Source organism: Colobus angolensis, unplaced genomic scaffold (assembly GCF_000951035.1).
Source record: "Colobus angolensis palliatus isolate OR3802 unplaced genomic scaffold, Cang.pa_1.0 Scaffold205, whole genome shotgun sequence".
Lineage (NCBI taxonomy): Eukaryota > Metazoa > Chordata > Mammalia > Primates > Cercopithecidae > Colobus > Colobus angolensis.
Window position 1 is genome coordinate 1,283,648 of NW_012115211.1, and position 20,613 is coordinate 1,304,260.

A 20,613-nucleotide genomic window follows, 5' to 3' on the forward strand; every position below is an offset into this window, starting at 1 on the left:
GGGGGAGAAAATGTGTTTTAGAGGTTATGCAGGGCAGTTAATAAAAGTATTATGCATTTTGGGGGGATTGTGTGATGTATCTGTTTTGCATTATTTTCTCATTATAGGTAAATATAGGTACTTTGTACCTAATTTTATGTTTATAATTTTGTATATTTTTCTTAAAGAGGGCTCCTCAAATTATAAAACCTTCAGTTCCCACAAGGTCTTCACATCCAACCTTGGCTCCATCATTTATTTTCTGTGATCTTGGGGAAGTCACTTGTGCTTTCTGAGCCAGTTTCCTCTTCTGTAAAATGTGAATGACAATTTGGACAGGTGAGGATTCAGAAATCCTCGTGACCTTATTCCATTTCTGAAACCATTAGTAGAAGAAGTCACTCAGTCAAACAAAAATTAAACCAGAATATAAAGATAGGAAAAGATGTAATATACAAGCAATAACGGTGAGCAATGAATCCAGTAAAACTTAAATCTAAGTTAATGGAAATGATGTGGTTGTTGCAAACCTCTAATGCAGTTTATAAAGAAAGAATTTTTGTAATAGAAGAGACATTATGCAAGAACAAATTTAATAATAAGCCATATCTATAATTCCAGACTTTTTTTTCCCCTGCAAAACCTGGGAAACAAGAGGGATGAAGGAATATAAACATCCTAAAAGCCTCATATTGTTGGAGGAGACTTTGAAATTCTTGGCATTGATACATACATGCTTAGCTATTTGTTAAACATTTACAGATACCAACCAGCAAAATAAAAAGGGAATTGGAACTTCTCTACCTCCCTTTTCTTTTATCACGTGGGAAAATCTCAAAGCCCTGGCACTGGGAGCTGCTCAGAAGGCAAGGGCCACATGTGACCCCAGCTTCCCCCCACCCCAAGCACAGGGCCAGGAAGCCACTGCTGGTGGCTCCCTGTCTGCTGCCTCCCAAGCAGCAGGTCCCAGTGAGGTGGGGTGGCAATAGGTTGGGCTGGGAGCAGATTAATAAACTCTCTCCTCCCCGCAGGGAAATAACCAGGCCGGATAAGACTAGCCTTAAAACAAAACAAGGGCCGATGTAGAAAAGGATTGGATCATAAGACCTGAGCAAGCCATAGCATCACTCATTGCACAGAGCTGAGCTTTACTGCTCCCAGCATTACAGTAGTGGGCCTGATGCCAGCCCAGAAATCCAGAGAACCAGGTGCCACCCCCCAAAAAATAGTGTCACAGAACTAAACATTATCCATGCTGCCCCAAGTAACACAGACCCAGGCACTCAGGAGAAAATAGAGAAATTAGGATCCTAGTCACAAAGGTCACAGGGACTTTGGTGGCCCCTGGTCACATGTGTGAAATCTTGGCAATGTGTAGGAATCAGTGAGTGCACGCTGAGTATGTGTTTGTCTGAAATTAGAAAATACCCAAGTGTGGGCCTGAGTCTCCCTCCCTGCCCCAGGGCCCACACTTGCCCACCCAGGGCCCCTAAGGCAGGTGTTGGGCCTCACCCTCAACCATGGCTCCCTGAGGGCAAGGGCTAGAACTTCCTGAGATGGAGAGTGAGTCTCCCGGCTTCAGCTAAGGCTTCCTGGGGCCCCCACACAGGCCTCCTGAAGGCCCTGCCAAGTCTGGGTGCCCCACACCTGAGGCCAGCTCCTTCCTCCCTGTGGGAGTCTACCCAGGGTCCAGCTCAGTGCTCTGCCTCCAGGAGGCGCCAAAGGGACACTTCTTAAAGGCTGCTGGAGTTGGGGAGGAGACCTGAGTGTACACTAACCGCACAGATGGTCACAGCTGAACGAGCCTGAAGGCTGGCAAGTTCATTCCCACCTGACAGGAGATGGCTGAGGCTCAGAGAGGGTGATCCAGACAAGTGCAGACCTGGGCTGGGGCCCAGCATGGAGGGCAGCCTGGCCCACTATGGCTCACTTTGCTATCCGAGGGCTCCAGGGAAAGGTATGCAGTCTTTCCACCCAGGAAAGCCTGGCTCCAGGACAGCTGGCTGGCTGGGGGAAGGAGGAGGAAGATCCTCTTGCTTCAGAAATGGCCAACACAGCAAATGCCCAAACAACTCTTTGGTTCAGACTAGCAAGCAAAGGCTCAGAGAGGATCAGTGTCTTGCCTGAAGCCACACAGCAATTTAGTGGAGGAGCCAGAATGGAACACAGGGCTCTTGACACCCAATCTTGGGCAAAGGACTCAGAGGAGGTACTGCTGTGGCTGCCACTCTTGGCCAGGTGGGGCCCCAGGACAGCTCACACTCGGGAATCCTCTGGCTTCTTCCCTGGCCCTGACACTAGCAGTTGCTGCTCTACAGCAGGGCTGGATCTGCTCTCCTTGGTCCTTGCCTCTTTGTCCTGCTGCCTCAGGATGGCCAAAACTAAGGCGAAGCAGATCACGGAACCTGTTTTGAAGAAGAACTGGAGGCCGATGAACCTGGGGAAAGAATGGGAACCCCTGAACTCAAGAGCGGCCAGGCCAGGGCATGGACATCAGCAATCATCACTCATTGTGAAATCAGAGGCACTGAGGCCTCAGGGAGACACTGACCTCTGCTGCAGCTCTTCCCTGGAGGAGGGGGAGAGGCTCTGCAGAGGAGCCCTGCGTGGGAGCAGAGGCCTGGCCATCTTCATTGCCATGTCTTGGACTCTGCTCTGTGGCCTGGGCTGGCCCTGCCTGTCTCCGAGCCTAAGGGCTCAGAGGGTCTGACAAGTAGAATTTTATATTGCCCCACCTGCCCCAAGAACAAACAGCTTCCCTCTCCCCTGTTTAACTATCAAGGCCCTTGTTTGACTTTTCCTCTTCTAGGAAGCCCCCTGTGGACAGTCCCAGCCCACAGGAACTGTGCCCTCCTCACCTCCTCAGAGCTGAAAACGAACAGCTCCTTGTCCCCAGCCCTGCTATCAAGTCCTCTCCACATCCATCCCAGGCTAGCCGCCTATGTGCCTTCAGGTTCCTTTGAGTTCCCCATTGTACAGATGGGAAGACTGAGCCCCAGATAAGTCCCATGATGAGGGAGACAGAGCTGGGCCTGAAACCCAGGCCTCCTGTGTCCTAGACAGAGCTTTCTCCCCAGCCCTTCACCCCAAGTCCCTCTTGCAGCATGGCTGCTCCTCTATTTCTCCCCAAGTTCCTGCATAGACTCTGTGGTCAAGGCCCAGCTCTGCCAGTTATTAGCTGTGTAACCTTGGGCTACTTGCTTTAACTCTCACTTTCCTCATCTATAAAAGGAGTGGGGCAGTGTCTAGCTTGAAGGACTGGTGAGCTCAGCACTGAATATATAATGGCATCTGTCACCTAGCAGGTAGACTTAAATGAAACCTCCCCTGCCTGCTAGTATCCTGCCTGGGACTCTGAGAGTATTTCCAGCACCCTTCCCACAAGCCGTCAAACCAGGTCTCACCGGTTTCGGAGCAGGTCATTATTGTAGTAGCGACAGACAGCTCGACGCCCACAGCTCAGGGCCCAGTGCACACAGGTGGTGTCGATGGCGCTGCCGTGGATCACGGGGCTGGGCATCCAGGCTGAGGGAGGCGGTGCTCAGGGGATAACGAAGGCCCACTGTTCTGCCCTGCCCCCTCCCTGGCACATACAACCCCTCAGGGGCTCTGGGTTACTGGGGTCTCTTGGCTCTCTGGCCCTCAAGCCCGCCCCACCCCTGTATCTGAGGTAGCTTCCTGATAGGTCTAGCCTCTGCCTATACACCCCGCTGTAGGAGAGCTGGGCCAGGTCTGTCACCCCATGGGCTTGTGAGCCCTAAGATCAGGGATTGAGTTCCGCTCATGCCTGTGCCCCAGGCCTGGCACACAGTGGGCATCTGGACCCCATCACCACCAATGGTCCCAAGCAAGATCTTTACCCAAAATCCTCAGGAACATGAACTGGATGCCCACGGCCAAAGTCTTGTCTTCTTTCTTCACTCCTCTAACAAGCAGAGACATGGGCAACATGAGGTTGGAGGGGTTCCAGCCCCCAAGGGCCATGCATCAACGGTGAAGGGTTCTCATCATGCCCTTCTCTCCCACCACCCAGCACCAGCCTCCCTCCCATCTGATGATCTAAGCTGGGGGGCTCAGGGACGTACCCCATCCCTTTTCAACCTGCAGAGCCTGGTCCCATATACAAGACAACACACCCACTGACCATCAGGGTCCTGTGCTGACCTCTGTATGTTTTTGGTCACAGACATCACTCCTCTTCCTCCACCCACTGGTCCCATCAAATTCTCCCCTTACTCCTACAGTTGGCAAGACCTGGAGCTGGGACAGCCAGACACTTCCCCAGCATCCCCAACCACTGTAACGCCACAGCCTGCGATCCTCTGGCTCCTGCCAGACAACAGCAGTGGCCGGCATTTATGGAGCGCTTACTACGGGCTCAGTAATTCTGCCCTGCAACCCCACATCACTCCCATGAGTGAGATGTACATTAGCCCCATTTTATAGATAAGGAGACTGACACTTAGACAGATTCAATAACTTGGCCAGGATCTCATGGCCAACAGCGGTCAGGGCCCTATCCACGCAGTCCTGAGGCTGTGTTCTCAACTCCTTTCAGTCAGGCTGCCTATTGGGCATCTGATTCCTCTATTTTCTCTCCCAGGCCGGCTTGTGTTCTAGATCTACATGTCTTCTAGTATTTGCGAGGGGCTCCATTTCCCTTCTAATTTCCTAGAAAGTAGATAGTGAATAAAATAATCCCAGGAGAAGGAAAATGGAAATTATCTTGCTCTGAGGTCCCTGCGATATTGTGAGATATGTATTTAGTCTTCCGGGCATACACTCCTACAATTCTTGGACTCTTCAAAGTGACAAGTGTCTTTTTGTATGCTAATAAATCGACTGATGGTGAGCAGCCCCTAGGGAGCTTCAGGCTGGGGCTTGGTCACCAGAGGGACCAAGGCAGGATTAGAGGGTGGGGACTTTCAGCCCCAACCTCCAGCAAGGGGAGAGAGGCTGAAGGTTAAGGTGACTGCCAATGTCCAGTGATTTAATCAATCATGCCTACATAATGAAGCTTTGGAGAGCTTCGGGATGTCTGAACACATGGAGGTCCCTGCAGGGTGCAGCCAGGGAGGGCATGAAAACTCCTCCCCCATACCTCGCTGTGTGCATTACTTCATCTGTATCCTTTGTAATATCTGTTATAATAAACTGATAAACATCAAGTAGATGTTTTCCTGAGCTCTGTGAGCCACTCTAGCAAATAAAGCAAACTCAAAGATGGGGCTGTGGAAATCCCAGCGTATGGCTGGTCAGTCAGAAGCACTGGTAAAACAGCCTGGGGCTTGTGGTTGGCATGGGAAGTGGAGGGGAAGTCTTGTGGGACTGAGCACTCAGCCTGTGGGATCTGATGCTGTCTCCAGCTAGATCGTGTCAGAATAGAATTGGAGGACACCGGCTGGGGTCCACTGCAGAATTAATTGCGTGCCTGGTGTGTGGTAAAATACCCCCACACTTGTTGCAGAAGTCTTCTGTGTTGATTGTTGAGTAACAGAATAGAAAAACCGTTTTTCTCAGCCGAGTATGGTGGCTCACGCCCGTAATCCCAGCTGTTTGGGAGGCCAAGGTAAGTGGATCACTGAGGTCAGGAGTTCGGGACTGGCCTGGCCAACATGGTGAAACCCTATCTCTACTAAAAATACAATTAGCTGGGTGTGGTGGCGGGTGCCTGTAATCCCAGCTACTAGGGAGGCTGAGGCAGGAGAAACACTTGAAGCCAGGAGGAGGAGGTTGCAGTGAACCGAGATTGCGCCATTGCACTCCAGCCTGGGTGACAGAGCAAAACTCCTTCTCAAAAAAAAAAAAAAAAAATTTTTTTCTCACTCAGTCCTCTTATCCCAGTCCTCACCCCAGGAGACCCTGATTTTGAACTCAGGTGCCAATTTGTCAGGGCCAGCAGGCACTCTTAGGATGAGGGCCACAAAGATCTTGGCCCAAAAGGCAGTGCTAAGCATGGGCTGGCTCCACAGTGGGCACCTGATAAGCACTTATATGTAGCCTTGAAGCAGCGTTCAGAATCATGCACCAGACTGACACAGTTTGGTTTCCTACATGCACCTCCTGCAGCTCATCTATTGTAGGTATGATGTCCTCACCTCCAGAGGCCAGGACAGGGCCCTAGGTATGTCCTCCTCTCCCCTGGGCAAGTAGGAGCCTGGGCTCTGGGCCAGGGAACCAGCACTATTCCACCCAACATTTGCTATGTGACGGGGGCCAGCTCCTGAACTTCTCTGAGCCTCAATTTTCTTATCTGCAAGATGGGGAGAAAACCTTGCCTCAGTAGGTTGCCATGGGATGAACACAGTTAAGGCCACGTTGTGGGGGCCAGGACACCCAAGTGGCCTCCTTCCTTGAACTTCCCCCTCAGAATTCCTTGTTCTGCTTCTGGTTAAGGACCTCCTGGTATCCACCTGCCCCTGCCCCGCCCCCACCTTCACCTTAGGATGAGCATGAAGGAGGGTGTGTGGGTGAGACAGGCCAGGGCCGAGCCCAGGCTGACCAGGAGCAGGAAGGGCACCACCAGGTGGCTGCAGGTCGAGTCACAGGATCCCGCCATCACGGGGTTGCCTTCCGCCACGCAGCTGCAGTTGGTGTAGAAAACCTGGAGTGGGAAGAGGAGGAAGAGACTCCAAGAGCTCCAAGAGCAGGCAGCTGGCCCAGGGCTTGCAGTGGGGAAGGCTTGTGAGAGGCCCAAGTCCCACGGCCATTTGGGGTAGAGCTGGCTGGGAGTCCGAGATCCTGACCCATTGCCTGAGCAAGGATGGCTTGAGGAGCAGGCACGTCAAGGGCTCTCTATGCTCAAGTTGAGCCTGGGCTGAGGCCGTGAGCAGGGAGAGGGAAACAGAGAGAAAGTAGAGAAGAAGAGGGAGGGACCCAGAAGAGCATCATTCTCCCACATTCTACACACCAACTGTAAGAAAACATCCCCAGACTGGCCATGCCCCTGGGCTTGTCCCCTGGAGTGTTTGATCCCAGCCTGCACTCACTCCCTAGGTAGCCAGGAAAACCTCCAGCTAAGGACTTTGAGAAGTGATCTGGAATGCTGGGGCCCGCGGGCACCCGATAGAAACCAGGCCAAGCCAAGAGGCCTGGTCTTCTCTTTACTTTCCCATAGACCAGAGCTTCTAGACTCATGTGCCCCAGCCACACAGGGCCTCAGATGGGAGACAGGTGTGCAGGGATTAGTCCCATCAGCCCTTGAAGTGGCCAGCTGGCCTGGGCAGCTAGAGCCCTCTGAGCCTCTCACCTCCAACCCTGGCAGCTGCAGACACTTCCCAGTGTGAAAAGGGTTTGGAATCCCTGAGGTGGATGCTGGGGGCCTTGGGAGAATTTTAAGCCAGGAGTAGATGAGACTGGATGGTACAAAGGGTGTTCTGGGGGCTGCACGGAGGAGGGACCAGATCAGGGAGGCAGGCCAAGGGGCCCATCACAGAGTGGGCTTTGGGGTGTATGGATAAAAGGGTTTAGATTTGAAGTTACTTAGCAGGTGGAATAAGAGAAAGGCAGGAGAGAGTGAGCATGTGAGCACTTAGGCTTGGGTGACCAGGCACTCTCCATTGGCCGGCAGAGCCAATGTGCATGATGAAGCTGTGCTGATCCTTCACACAAGGGTCTGAAGACCCTTCACACAAGAAGCTGTGTGACCCCTAAGTCATATCATCTTACATTGCAGGAAAAGTGGCCCCTGAGCCTCCAAATACAGGCTGGAGATACAATGGAGGGACAAGAAATGGAGAAATGCTAAGGCAAGGTTCCTGGGAGAGAGACATCCTGCCCCTGCTCCTTTTCTCAGAAGCAGAGGGTCACTGGGATAAACGCAAAGGCTGGATTTTTCCTGACCCTTGGGTTTTTCCTGACCCTTCAGTTGGGTTTTTCCTGACCCTTCAGTTGGGTTTTTCCTGACCCTTCATATTCATCTAATTCCATGGCAGGAAGTTTTTCTTATGAATGACTTCAATCCCTCTGCTGCCGCAGAGTCTCATTCCCCCAGAGCATTCAGCACCACACCTGTGCAGCCACCCACCTGCCCCATCTTACCTCATTCACTCACGTACTCATAAGCTGTTACTGAGCAGCTGTGCTGGGCGCTGAGCCACCCATCCCTGAGCCAAGATGCTCACAATCCGAGGAGACAGACATGTCAAGACACAATTCCAGGCCAGCATGACAATAGTCCCTGAGTGCTAGCCTGGTCTCAGCTGCACCCTCCTCCAAATACTGTACCTAAATCCAAGCCTCCGTGATGTTCCAAAGAGGGGGCTGACTGGGAGGCCAGGGCTTTGGTGTCTAGTCCCAGCCCTGGTATTGAGACTCTGGGAAATGTCTGGTCCTTTCCTGGGCCTCCATTTCTCATCTGTACAATGGGCGTAATAGGAATGTGTATTACTGAGTATTTAAAATTACCTAGGCACTGTGCTGTGTGCTTTCGTGGATAACGTCATGTGGTTCTTTGCTTACTATTTAATGAATTCATCCAGGTAAAGCATTTATTCAGTACATTCCTGCTCTGTAGTAGGTACTCAATAATATCTCCCCTATTTTACAGGCCAAGAAACTGAGGCACTGGTTAAATAATTTGCCTAAGGTAACAGAGCCAATTAGAGGCAGAACAGGGATTTGAACCGGGTCCCATACCCACAGGAGTTCACTGCTCCACCTGCCAAGGCCTGGGGGCCTCTGGAAGGGCTCTCAGGCCCAGGTGGTGCCTGACTGGCTTCTAAAGGACTATGCACCATCAACAGGTTCTTCTGCACCAGCCGGTGCAGCCCAGGTCTCTCCCTGGAGGAGCCTCAGCTTTAGATGCTGATGCCCAGCATGAGGGTGGGAGGTGAGAGGACTCTGGAGAGAGGGAGATGTTGTCATAACAACCAGACTGATGCTGCTGCCCTGACAAATCCCCCAGGCTTCACTACAGCCTGGGGGCCTGAGAAGGCAGACGTTGTTCCCCTTTGTCATTTTGGGAAAGTGAGGAAAAAGGGGAGGAGGAACCGGCTGGTCTTAGCCTTCCTAAGATTCAGAATGCACTGCTGCTGATTACATTGCCTTCATTTCCCCACTGGGCCCCTTGGCTCTGAGTCCTCAGCTCCCAGCACAGGGCCTGGCCCAGAGGAAGAGATCAGTGAAAGTTTGTTGACTGACTGACTGATGGAATGCTCGCTGGCCTTCTGTGTCCTGTACTTTGCTCGCCTGCCCCCACACTATGGCCTCAAGCGTGATCAAACACAGATCTGAACTTGTTACTCCCTTGCTGAAAACCCATCCGTGGCTTCCTACTGCTCTCCAGAAAGTCCCCATTCTTGGCCTGGCATTCAAGGCCCCTCTTTTTCTGGGCCCTGCCTTCCCTTCATGAACCCTTGTGCTTCTGCTCCAACAGAAATGCTGTGTGTGCATGCTTGCACATGTGTGTTCCTCCAAACCTCTGCTTAGGCCATTTCCTCCTGCCTGGAAAGCTCTTCCCTCCCAAGTCCTAGTTTATCCATTCATTCTTGAATGTCTGGCACAAATGCCACTTCCCGTGAAGCCTTCTGGGACCCACCCCCACCCAGGGGGTTGTGTCTCTTTTCATCTTTGTATGTACTTGTATCGACCAGTGGTCTCACCTATCAGCACCTCTGGAATTCCTGTGAGTTATTTCCTTTTGCATCTCCCCTGCACAGAGATCTGGAAGCCAGAATGGTTCACCTCTGTGCCCTGGGCCCAGGCTGGCAATGAAAGCTTTATCTTTATTTTTTGAGATGGAGTTTCACTCTTGTTGCCCAGGCTGGAGTGCAATGGCATGATCTCGGCTTACTGCAACCTCTGCCTCCCAGGTTCAAGTGATTCTCCTGTCTCAGCCTCCTGAGTAGCTGGAGTACAGGCGCACACCCTGACGCCTGGCTAATTTTTTGTATTTGTAGTAGAGATGGGTTTCACCATATTGGTCAGGCTGGTCTGAACTCCTGACCTCAGGTCATTTGCCTGCCTCAGCCTCCCAAAGTGTTGGGATTATAAGCGTGAGCCACCGCGCCCGGCCGATGAAAGCTTATTGGGAGAATAATGTTCTACATCTGCCAACAGAGAGAGACAGAGAGAAGAGAGCTAGAGAGTGAGAGCTTGCAGAGGTGGAGAGTATGACAGGCCCACAGAGACAGGGCAGGCAGGGCCCTGAGGGGCAGAAATTGCCACCAGAGGCCTGACTCACCTGGCTTTTGTCCAGAGCATCCTGGACCACCCGGCTTGAGCAGCCTGCGTGGCAGGGTGTGATGTATTCCACACGAGTGCTGGGGTCGCAGACAGGGTTAAAGCCGTCCGATGGGCAGGAGCAGACCTCCATGCAGCTTGGAAACAGCTCCGGCCCAGGCTGGGCACTGGTGGGAGAGAAGGTCAGTAGGGTTGGCCTGGCTTCCCTCCCTTAGGCCACTAGTGGGGACCTCCTCAGACCTGTAGCCGAGAGCAATCGCCAGAGATTTCGGCTCCACACGGAGGATTTTCACCATCAGGGCTGCCCGATGATGGTGTGATAGTGAGCTCCTTGCAATGAAGGTGTGCAAGTATGGAGACAGGCCCCCTAGATCCTTTGTTTGAACCTTTGATCCTTTGTTTTGATCCTTTGTTTGAACAGAGTTTGTACAGAGATGTTTGAAGAAGCCTTTGAGCTTCTTCAAACATCTCTGTACCTCAGTGACCCTTCTACAGGGTATACAAGATAAATTCCCCCCAGAAGTTAGTGTCAGATGAAGAGTATCTTTTCCTCAACGAGCTTCCTTTCTCCGAAAATCAATGATTGCTTCCTTTCTCAGAAAATCAGAGCTATGAGTGTGGGACCCAATCAGGAGAACTGACCACCCGTGGGATCTCCAGCCTGTTCCTGCCTCTCTGGGCTTCAGTTTCTCTGCCTGTCATGGCCATCCTGCAGTCTCACTCCCACCACCCTGTTCACTGTGTCCAGGAAACATTTTAGTCCCACCTGCCTCCCTCCGAGGGCCTGCTCCCAAATCCCCGGGGTGCCCCAGCTCCAGGTGGCCAGGGCAAGGTGAAGGTGGGCAGGGGCAGGAGGTCAGAGGGAGGCTTAGTCTGAGGGGGAGGTCCCCCTGGGAGGAGGGCAGGGAGGTGGCCTCTGGGACTCAGAGTGTCACCTGGCTTCACGCTAGGGGGAAGCACAGCTAACCTGCCAGGGAGAGAGAGGCCCAGAGAGGCTGTGCCTTTCAGGGTCACACAGGGGTCCAGTGGCCAGGCTGCGGAGAAGGCCAGAGGTGGAAGCTGGAGGTCCCTGTCTTGGGCTTGGGGTGGGTATGGCGCAGAGGCCAGGCTGATCAGTGAGGCTGGGACTGGAGCTTAGTGAAATCTCAGTTCCATGGAGAAGAGGGTGAGCAGGAGCTGGAGACAGTCTCTAGCCAGGGTGTGGAGTGGGGAAGTGGGCCATGGGGCAAAGTGAGCTCCTCTCCCTCCCTGGGGTGAGGGGGCACTCCATCTGAGAGGGAAGGAAGATCATCAAACACAAAACATTTCCTCTTCCTCCTCTGCCAGACAGTGCTGGTGTGTGTCTGACAACGTCTTGGCACATCTCCCTCGGGGTGGGGGTAGGAGTGGGAAGGCTGGCACTGTCTACGCTGAGGGCCTATCAGGAGGCGGTGCCAGGGGACTCTGTCAAGGGAGAGGCACCTCCCAGAACCCTCTGCCAGCAGCTGGAAGGCTGAGCAGATAAGAGTTAGGGGGCCCTTCCTCTGCTCCTCACTCTCATTGACCACCTGGAGCTGATTGCTTCTGTGGGGACAGTCCTGGCTCCAGGCTCTACCCTGTTCCAGCTATGAGGTAACTTCACCTCTCTGAGCCTTGCTGTACTTATCTGTGAAAAGGGGCTAATAAGAGGACCCATTACAGAGATCCTGTGGGGGTTCAATGAGATGTAATATGGGAAGACGCTGAGCGAGGGGAGACCTTCGGTTCTTGCAGCTGTTGGGACCTGTGGTTGTGCAGGAATAGGGAAAGTTCTTCTTGCCTAGCTCAGTTGGTCCCAAATAGTCTCTTCAGTGAATTAGAACCCAGAGCTTAGTGAATAAATCACAAGAATTTAGGTGAGAACACAAGTGACATGAGATGTCAAAGCTAAGGTGTGAAAGGGAGAAGAAAAGAGAGATGGGGCGTGTGGGATGAGCTGACTTTTTCTCCCATGCACTGTTGAACACATTGTGATAAAATATCCATTGACTTTTTACTGTAAAAATCATTTGTTTGAGGACCTGGCTCCCTCCTCAGACCAGGGACTTCCTGAGGAAGTGGCTAAAGCCCCCGCTGCAGTGCCTAGAACGGGGCTCTGTACACAGGAGGCCCCAGTCTAGAGAGCGGAGTTGCCTCCCTGTTTGGGAAAAGAGGGGCAGAGAATGAAAGGGGGAGGAGGGAAGGGAGATGGGGGAGAGATCAGCGAGGGTGGGAGCTGGGACAGATGGGGAGGGGCTGGGTGTTCTTTGGCCCTGAGCTGAGCCCCCGACAGCCATGCAGGAGGACCCCCGGTGATGAAAGCTGGCACCTGGGTGGAGGCAGAAGATGCCAAGGAAGAGGCGGGGACAGAAAAAGTTGGGAAATTCTAGCTGAGTGTTGGGCCAACTTAAGCCTGGAGCAGTTTCCAGGAAAAATGAAATCATTCTGGAGAAGAGGCAGGAATGTGATTTCCAACATCCTCTCCAAGAAGGCTCCCAAGGGTAAAGGTGTGATGGAGAATTGTGGAACTAGAAATCAAGAGACTTCCTCCCAGAGGGTGGAGGCAGGTGCTGCCTCACAGATGTGGAAAAAGAATTCTGTAATTTTAGAGTAACGGAAAAACAGAATTTTAGCTCCCAAGCTCTAAAACCCAAAATATCAGAGGTCTGCTGTCCAATCTTTTCCCCCTGCCTGAGTCTCCTCTGCAGCCTCTCTGATAGGGGCCATCTGTCCCTTGCTCACTCTCTCATCTCCTCTCGTTCTGGGTTGGAGAGCATGCTCCCTTCTGGGCAGGCCATTCCTCTGGCTGAGCTAGGTCCTGGCTCCTGTGATGCGGCCTCTGTTCCATCTCTGTTGGGCCCATAGGGCTTAGTCACTATGGAGATGCCATCCCATGGGTGGCTCTGCCCTGTCTCAGCCTCCATACCCTCCCGGACTTGAGAGTTTCTGCCCCTGAAGTCTCATCCATGCCCCTTCCAGTGGTGCCTGACACCTACCCTGGAGCCTTCTGGAGCACCCCACTGCTTGACTCCAATCTCCAAAGGGCTGTTAAGCAGAGATGGGGAGGCAAGATTCGAGGCAGGGGGCGCCCCACCATCCTGGCCTCTGCCCAGGGCCCCTGTCCTCCCTGTCCCGTCCTCCCAGGCTTGCCTTCGTGTGCCCATGCACACACTCACCTGGTCTGGTGGGTGATGCCCGCAATCTGGTGACTGGGGCAGCCGATAAAGAAGAGTGGCAGGCTGAAGAAGAGGCACAGCAGCATCCCCAGCAGGCAAAGGGCACCGCATCCCACGGGGCCCAGGTGGAGGCGCTTGACCAGGACGCCACCCACCACGATGCCCACGATGACCGAAGGGAAGGAGAGGCAGCCGATGAGCAGGTTGGCGTAGGAGGCTGTGATGGAAAACTGGCGCTCCAGGAACTTGGGCAGGAAGGTGGCCATGCCCGCAGCCATGGATGACAAGCACACCTGGGACAGGACCACCAGCAGGAAGATGGGGTGGCGTAGGGTCTGCAGCAGCACCCTGGGGAAGACTGTGGGGGTGAGTGCAGAGGAGGTCAGGGCAGGCAGGGCAGCCAAGCCGTCCAGCAAAGACTGCCCTCTTGCCCTGCACAGTTCAAGCAGTTCCATTCCTTCCAACCCTTCCCATTCCACTTAAATCTACTGCAATCAGTTTTATCCCACTTGATTCCAGTCCATTTATTCTAGTCCTTTTTTATTTTATTTATTTATTTATTTATTTATTTATTTTGAGACAGAGTCTCCCTCTGTTGCCCAGGCTGGAGTACAATGGTGCAATCTCAGCTCACTGCAACCTCTGCCTCCTGGGTTCAAGTGATTCTCGTGCCTCAGCCTCCTGAGTAGCTGAAACTACAGGCGTGTACCACCATGCCTGGCTAATTTTTGTATTTTTAGTAGAGATGGGTTTTGCCATGTTGGCTAAGCTGGTCTCGAACCCTAGGCCTCAAGTAATCTACCCTCCTCGGCCTCCCAAAGTGCTAGGATTACAGATATGAGCCACCACACCTGGCCCTTGTTCTAGTTCATTTTTGAAATTCTGTTTCATTTCGTTCCATTGAGTTAGACTTTATCTTATTTGATATGTTTTTTTTTTTTTGATTCAATTCTATTCAGTTCCATATAGTTCTGGTCCATGCCATCCTGTTTGATTCAATTTCATCCATCCCATCCCATGTCATTTCATTTTTTCTATTCTACGTATTCATTCCTCTCCCCTGACCCACACAGTTCTTTCCATCCTGTCCTGCTACAGCTTTTTCCAAGCCACCCAGGCCTTCATCCTCCCTTGCATCCCAAACACAGGTCTCAATTCCTTGCCCTGACCTACCCATCCCTAGCTTGTATTTCTCCATAGCCGTCTACCTAATGTACTATACTTTTCACTCATCTAGCTGTTTTATTGTCACCCTACCAGAATATAAGCTTTCTTTAAAAAGATCAGGGGGTTTTGTTTTTTGTGTTGATTACTAAATCTCCAGAGCCTGGGATATAGGAGGCACCTGAATCCATGGGATGAAGGAAGGAATGAATGGATATATGGACTAATATGTAATCAAATGTCAATATGTCTGGGGCAGAATCAAAGACCTCCAGAGAAGGTGAAATCTGAGTCGGCTTGCTGCTGGGAGACTTCCTGGAGGTGGGACAGAGCTAGGGCCTAAAGAATTGGTGGGCGGGGATCTGGGAAGGTGAAGCAAGGAGGAAAAAGAATTGAGTAGGGGCCCAGGAGGGGCAAATGCTTGGAGGTAGGAAAAGAAGTGAGTGTTCTGGCAAAAAATTACCTCCCCAGTCTCCTGCGAGCTCCTAAAATGGTGCCTCATTCACTGGTTGCCCCCATTGCAAGTCTGCTAAACTGAAGGGCACGAAAGGGTGGGAAAGTCCTTTCCTCGCTGGGCTCCAGCAGCCAGGTGATGCTCATTGGCAGGGGCAGCCCAGGTGAAAGTGTCAAGGACACTTTCTGTTCGACACGTGAAATCCTCTCTCCACTAACATGTGTTTCTGCCTGCAGTAGGCAAGACTGAAGTCAAATATAAGGTATGGAGGGAGAGGAGCAAACCACTTGCCAGGCCAGGCTGGTGGGGCCATGGGGGTTCTCTGGGCCAGGTGGGGGCTCCTTCTGTTCCTGCAGCAGCAGGACCAGGGCCTCTGTCATGGGAAGATTTCTGTCTGTCCTCAGAGCAGGGCCAAGTCAGCTGGTTCCCTGGCCCCCTTGGGCCAGGCTAGGATCTGTTTCCTTGGGAGGCAGAAAATAAAAGACAAACAGTTCAGGCGGGGTGGGTGGGGACCGTGGGATTCCCCCTCTTTTCTGTGCCAGGTCTGCCCCCTGTCCCTGGTTCCTTGCTGCACACCACGCATTTAGCCAGCATTAGAGTGAAGAGGTGTGAGGCTCGCTGTGACCCCAGGTAGCTGCTCAGCCTTCTTGCCATCTGGCCAGGGCGTCTGAGGCCTTATATGGAGCCGTGAATTTCAGTCTGGCATGGCCCAGGTTGTACAGGTGCCCCTACTGCATGGTAGAGTCCAGAGAGGGACAGGGGCTCGCCCAAGTTCATCCAGAGGCCAGTGTAAGGCCAGGAGTTTCCTAGGGTCTCCTGACTCCTAGTACAAGGTCCATCCTCCCTTCTATACTCCCTCCCCCATTCCTGTGCCTCTCTGGCTGCCTGACTCTAGAGGGCTCCATTTCATGGACTGCTTCCAGTCCATTCTCCTGCACTGATCACTGCCGTGTGCTTTATAGCCATCCCCCATCTCTCCTCAGCATCCACAACCTGGCTCCGGAATAGATGGAAAATTCCTGGAGGGCAGAGGCTATGCCTTTCACTAAGATAGGGCTACCTGCAGGGGAATTCCAGGGCCCATCTCCAGCTCTGAGGCAGATCTTTTCCATGAGACAGGGCTTCCCTTAGCACAGCACAGTGTCTCCCCCATCAGACAAGTCAGGGCCTCCCTCAAGTCAGTGACTCTGTCTTCTTCATCAGCCAGGAGCCTCACCCAGCTAGACGCCAGGTATCCTCTGTCAAGTAGAACAGGTTCTCCTTCAGTCTAGGGACTATGCTTCTTCCAATTAGTTAGGGGCTTCCCTTAACTCAAGGGCAATGTCTCTCCCCTTAGACAGGAACCTCCTCTACTTCAAGGACTACGTCTCCCTCATCAGACAGGGGCGTTCTCCACCATAGAGGTCAGGTCTCTTCCATCAGCCAAGGTAGGGTCTCGCTCCATTTGGGGACTACGTATCCTCCATCAAAGAGATTGTATCTTTTGCATTAGACAGGGGCTTCCCCTAGCTCAGAGACTATCTCCCTCATCTGACAGGGGCCTTTCCTAGCTCAGGAATTATCTTTCCTCAAGAGTATAGGGCACCTCCAGCTGAAGGACCATGGTTCCTCCTCCCTTGGCCTTCCTTGTGGTACCAGGTGGTCAAGGCCAGGCCCTAGAGTCAGATTGGCCCCTGGAGCTCAGCAGAAGCCAGGCTGGCTCACTGGCCACAGGGCCTGAGGCACCCCTGCCCTGATTCCCTCCAGGCCCATGTAGAAGCTGAAACTACCACAGACAATCTGGCCTAGAACACTTGCTCTAGGTTCCAATTTCAGCAGCTTCCCTCCGGGCAGAAGCCCAAGCAGTGATTAATAAGCAATTCAGCAGCACAGCCTTCTGGGGCCTAATAGCATCTAGGGGTGGCCTGAGGCTAGGGAGTCCCAGCTCCTGCCTCTAGGCCCAGCACCATGCATGGAGTCCAAGCCCTCTCTTTCCCTGAGAATGCTGAAAAAACGGGGCTAGATTACTGATATCCCAACATCAAGTCTTTTTTTTTTCAGATAGGGTTTCTCTCAGTCACCCAGGCTGGAGCACAGTGGTGAGATCACAGCTCTTTGCAGCCTCAAACTCCCAGGCTCAAGTGATCCTCCCACCTCAGCCTCCCCAGTAGCTTGGACCACAGGCATGCACCACCAAGCCCGACTAATTCTTTAATTTTTTTTTTTTTGTAGAGGCAGGGTCTCCCTATGTTGTCCAGGTTGATCTCAAACTCCTGGGCTCAAGAGGTCCTCCTGCCTTGGTCTCTCAAAGGGTTGGGTTTACAGGTGTGAGCCACCATGTCCTGCCCCAACGTCAAATCTTAGGAAGTTCTTCCCAAGAATAGGCCTAATTCCTTCCTGTTGCAGAAATCCTCAGTAAGGAATGAAGCAACCGCTGTGGATAGTACCCTCCTAAACCACAGGCAGCTCAATTTACTATCCTAGGGCATGGTCAGAATAACAGTGGAACAAGAGTAATAATTGAAATAATTGTACCTTATATATGAGTACAGTTTTTTTTAATAGCATAAAGAGGCTTTCCATTTTTCATCTCATTTGATTCTCATGATAGCCCTTGAGATAGCCAGAGCAAGGATTATTGACCCAATCTTCCAGATGAGGAAACTCACGTTAGAAAAGGAAACTAACTTCTTTAAGATTGTACACTGGTCACTGTTATGGGCAGGACTCAAATCCAAGTCTTCTGACCTGCCATCCAGAGCTCTGTAAGAGCTGGGCACACAGCAGGCACTCAATCAATGCTCCTGGGGTCATAATCTTGAAAAAGAATGGCCTGGTCATAATGTGTACTCTGGTTACTGATAGACTGAGTTCATAGTCTCAGGATCATAGCCTCATGGACTTTAGATCATTGAGTCTCCTCCTCGCTATATAGATGGGGAAGCAGAGGCCCAGAAGGGAGCAGGGATCAGGGACAAAAGTCCAGGTTCTGGATTTTATCCCAGAGCTCTCTCCGCCCATGCTACTGCCTGGGAATTTGACAATTTCTCGATGGCCTCCCATTTGCAGGCTCAGTGGTGGGTGGGAAGAGGGGAAGGGTCATAGATGAGTCAGCACAGGCCTGACCTTCAGGAGCACAGGCTCAGACCTGAACTCATGTAGAAGCCCTGAGGGTTCTGAGAGCTAAAGAGGGAGGGAAGTGGCCTTGCTGGCCAGGAGAGCTGGACTTGTGGAGAAAGCAGTGGCTTTTGAGCTGGACCTAGAGGGATAGGGAAGGTTTTGTTGTTGTTGTTGTTGTTTTTGAGATGAAGTCTCTGTCTGCTGGAGTGCAGTGGCGTGATCTTAGCTCACTACAACCTCCGCCTCCTGGGTTCAAGTGATTCTTCTGTCTCAGCCTCCTAAGTAGCTGGGACTACAGGTGCCTGCCACCATGCCCAGCTAATTTTTGTATTTTTAGTAGAGACAGGGTTTAACCATGTTTGCCAGTCTGGTCTTGAACTTCTGACCTCAAGTGATCCGCCCACCTCGGGCTCCCAAAGTGCTGGGATTACAGGCATGAGCCCACACGCCTGGCCCATAGGGGAGATTTTGAAAGCAATAAAAAATGATGGTCCAGGCAGAGAGGATTGCATGTGCAAAGACTCACAAGAAGTAGATGGTGCTCACGCGGGGTCTGCAGGTAGAGAAGATGAATCAAGAAAGGCGGGAAGGACTGGATCCCGTACAGCCTCGAGGGCCCCTCTGGCCCTGGCTCCCCATAACCTGGTCTGAGCTGACTTACCTTTAATGAACTGGATCACAGTCAGGTTTGGTGCAATCTGGACTAGGCCATCCTGCTTCTTTGTGGACTCCCCAGGGCTCTGCTTAGAGGGAGAGTCCTTGCCCTGAAGGAGACACAAAACCAAGGACAGTCCGCTGGATACCAGCGATCCCATTCAGGGTGGGCTGTGGGCTGGGGAGGAGAGCTCTTGGAGAGGAGAGGGTGAGGGCCCTGTCATATCTTCAGGAGCAACTGAGGCCTGCAGTGTTCCATTTGTTCTTGGCCCTACAGGTACCCAACAAGTGGTTTTGAAAGAATGAATGAAATTCTTATGGTTAAACTTCGTTATCACCACTATTAACATCATAATAATCACCAACATTTTTAGGAAAATCACCACCATAATCATCGTCATCATTTCTATTCCTTTCAGCTTAAATATCACCCTCATTCACATCACCCATATCATTGTGACTAAATGACAAATTTAGTCATGACATTACCATCACGATATGATGATTGTTATTGTTATCTCTGTCGTGATCACCACCACCAGCACAATCATCATTATCACTGTCACCTGAACCTCCAGAATCACCACCACCATGATGATAATCAGAATCATCAACGTCATTATCACTTTCTCTATCATCATCATCATTACCATTGTCTTCACTGAGATCAGTATCTCCAGCCTCATCTCCATCGCCACTTCTATCATCAGCACCAATGCTACCCAAAACACCAACACACCAGTCCCGTCAATCTTCACTCCCACTGTCACTGCTCCTCTTGGATGAATCAGGTCACACCTAGAGGACGGACTCAGCTTTGGGTCCAAGCTGTGAAGATGCCCATGGACACCCTGGAGTATGTCCCTCCACCTGGGTGGGGACCGCCTATGTGCAACTTTTGAAAAAGAGGGGACAAGAATATTGTGTGTGTGCAGGGAGGGGGCACAATCACCATCTTCTGATTGTCAGAAATAAGAAAGGAAATAATGATAAATAACGGTTAATGCCTACTAAGCACTTACTATATGCTGGGCACTGTTCTAATGACTAATGCGTAACTTATTGAAACCTCACAACCTCCTGAAGTATATACGTCCCTACCAACAACTTGGAGAAGGAAATAAATGTCCAAAATCAGCTTTAAGAAATGAAGTAGATACCATAATCATCCCTTTTTGTCATGTAATAAAACTGAGACACAGAGAGAAAATATCTTGTTTCAAGCCACACAGATAATAAGTGGTCCAGCTAGGATTTGAATCCAGACATCTTGGCTCCAGAGTCTGAGCCCTTCACTGGTATACTCTGCAGGAAGGGGGCAACCAATGCCAAGGGCACAGAGTACTCTACCTACATTTCTCTAACAAAACTCTGTGAGGCAGGTACTATTACTGTGCACATATTTTAGATGAGGAGACTAAATCTTGGAGAAGTTGCTATGGGCACAGGGTCATTTGAATATAAGTGAGCAAGTGGAGTGCAATTTAGTTACATTTTTCTATGTAGGCTGAGGTCAGAATTAAAAGCGAAAAATTCCCTGGAAGAAAACTTATGCCGAGGCCAGGTGTGATGGTTCACGGCTGTAGTCCCAGCACTTTGGGAGCCTGGGGTGGGAGGATTGCTTAAGCTCAGGAGTTCAAGACCAGCCTGGGCAAAATCCTCGTCTCTAATAAAAATAAAAATAAATCGGTCAGGCGTAGTGGCTCACACCTGTAATCCCAGCACTGTGGGAGGGTGAGGTGAGTGAGCCACCTGAGGTCAGGAGTTCAAGACCAGCCTGGCCAACATGACAAAACCCTGTCTCTACTAAAAATACAAAAATTAGCCGGGCATGGTGGCACATGCCTGTAATCCCAGGTACTAGGAGGGCTGAGGCAGGAGGATTGCTTGAACCTGGGAGGCAGAGGT

At 51.7% G+C, this 20,613-nt stretch overlaps 1 protein-coding gene across 4 annotated transcripts in view; it reads right to left on the reverse strand.

Annotated features, from left to right (window-relative positions):
• Positions 1-409: 409 nt before the first annotated feature.
• The window catches only part of SLCO2B1 (solute carrier organic anion transporter family, member 2B1), a 55,315-nt gene continuing 35,111 nt past the window's right edge, over positions 410-20,613 (reverse strand). For all 4 annotated transcript variants that reach the window (XM_011942027.1, XM_011942026.1, XM_011942024.1 and 1 more), the window contains 7 exons: positions 18,713-18,815; positions 13,335-13,692; positions 10,163-10,328; positions 6,420-6,583; positions 3,840-3,904; positions 3,384-3,504; positions 410-2,416 (listed from right to left, as the gene is read on the reverse strand). In XM_011942027.1, the coding sequence (XP_011797417.1) occupies positions 2,236-2,416; positions 3,384-3,504; positions 3,840-3,904; positions 6,420-6,583; positions 10,163-10,328; positions 13,335-13,692; positions 18,713-18,815 (1,158 nt within the window). In that variant the 3' untranslated portion in view covers positions 410-2,235. The remainder of the gene's footprint in view (positions 2,417-3,383; positions 3,505-3,839; positions 3,905-6,419; positions 6,584-10,162; positions 10,329-13,334; positions 13,693-18,712; positions 18,816-20,613) is intronic.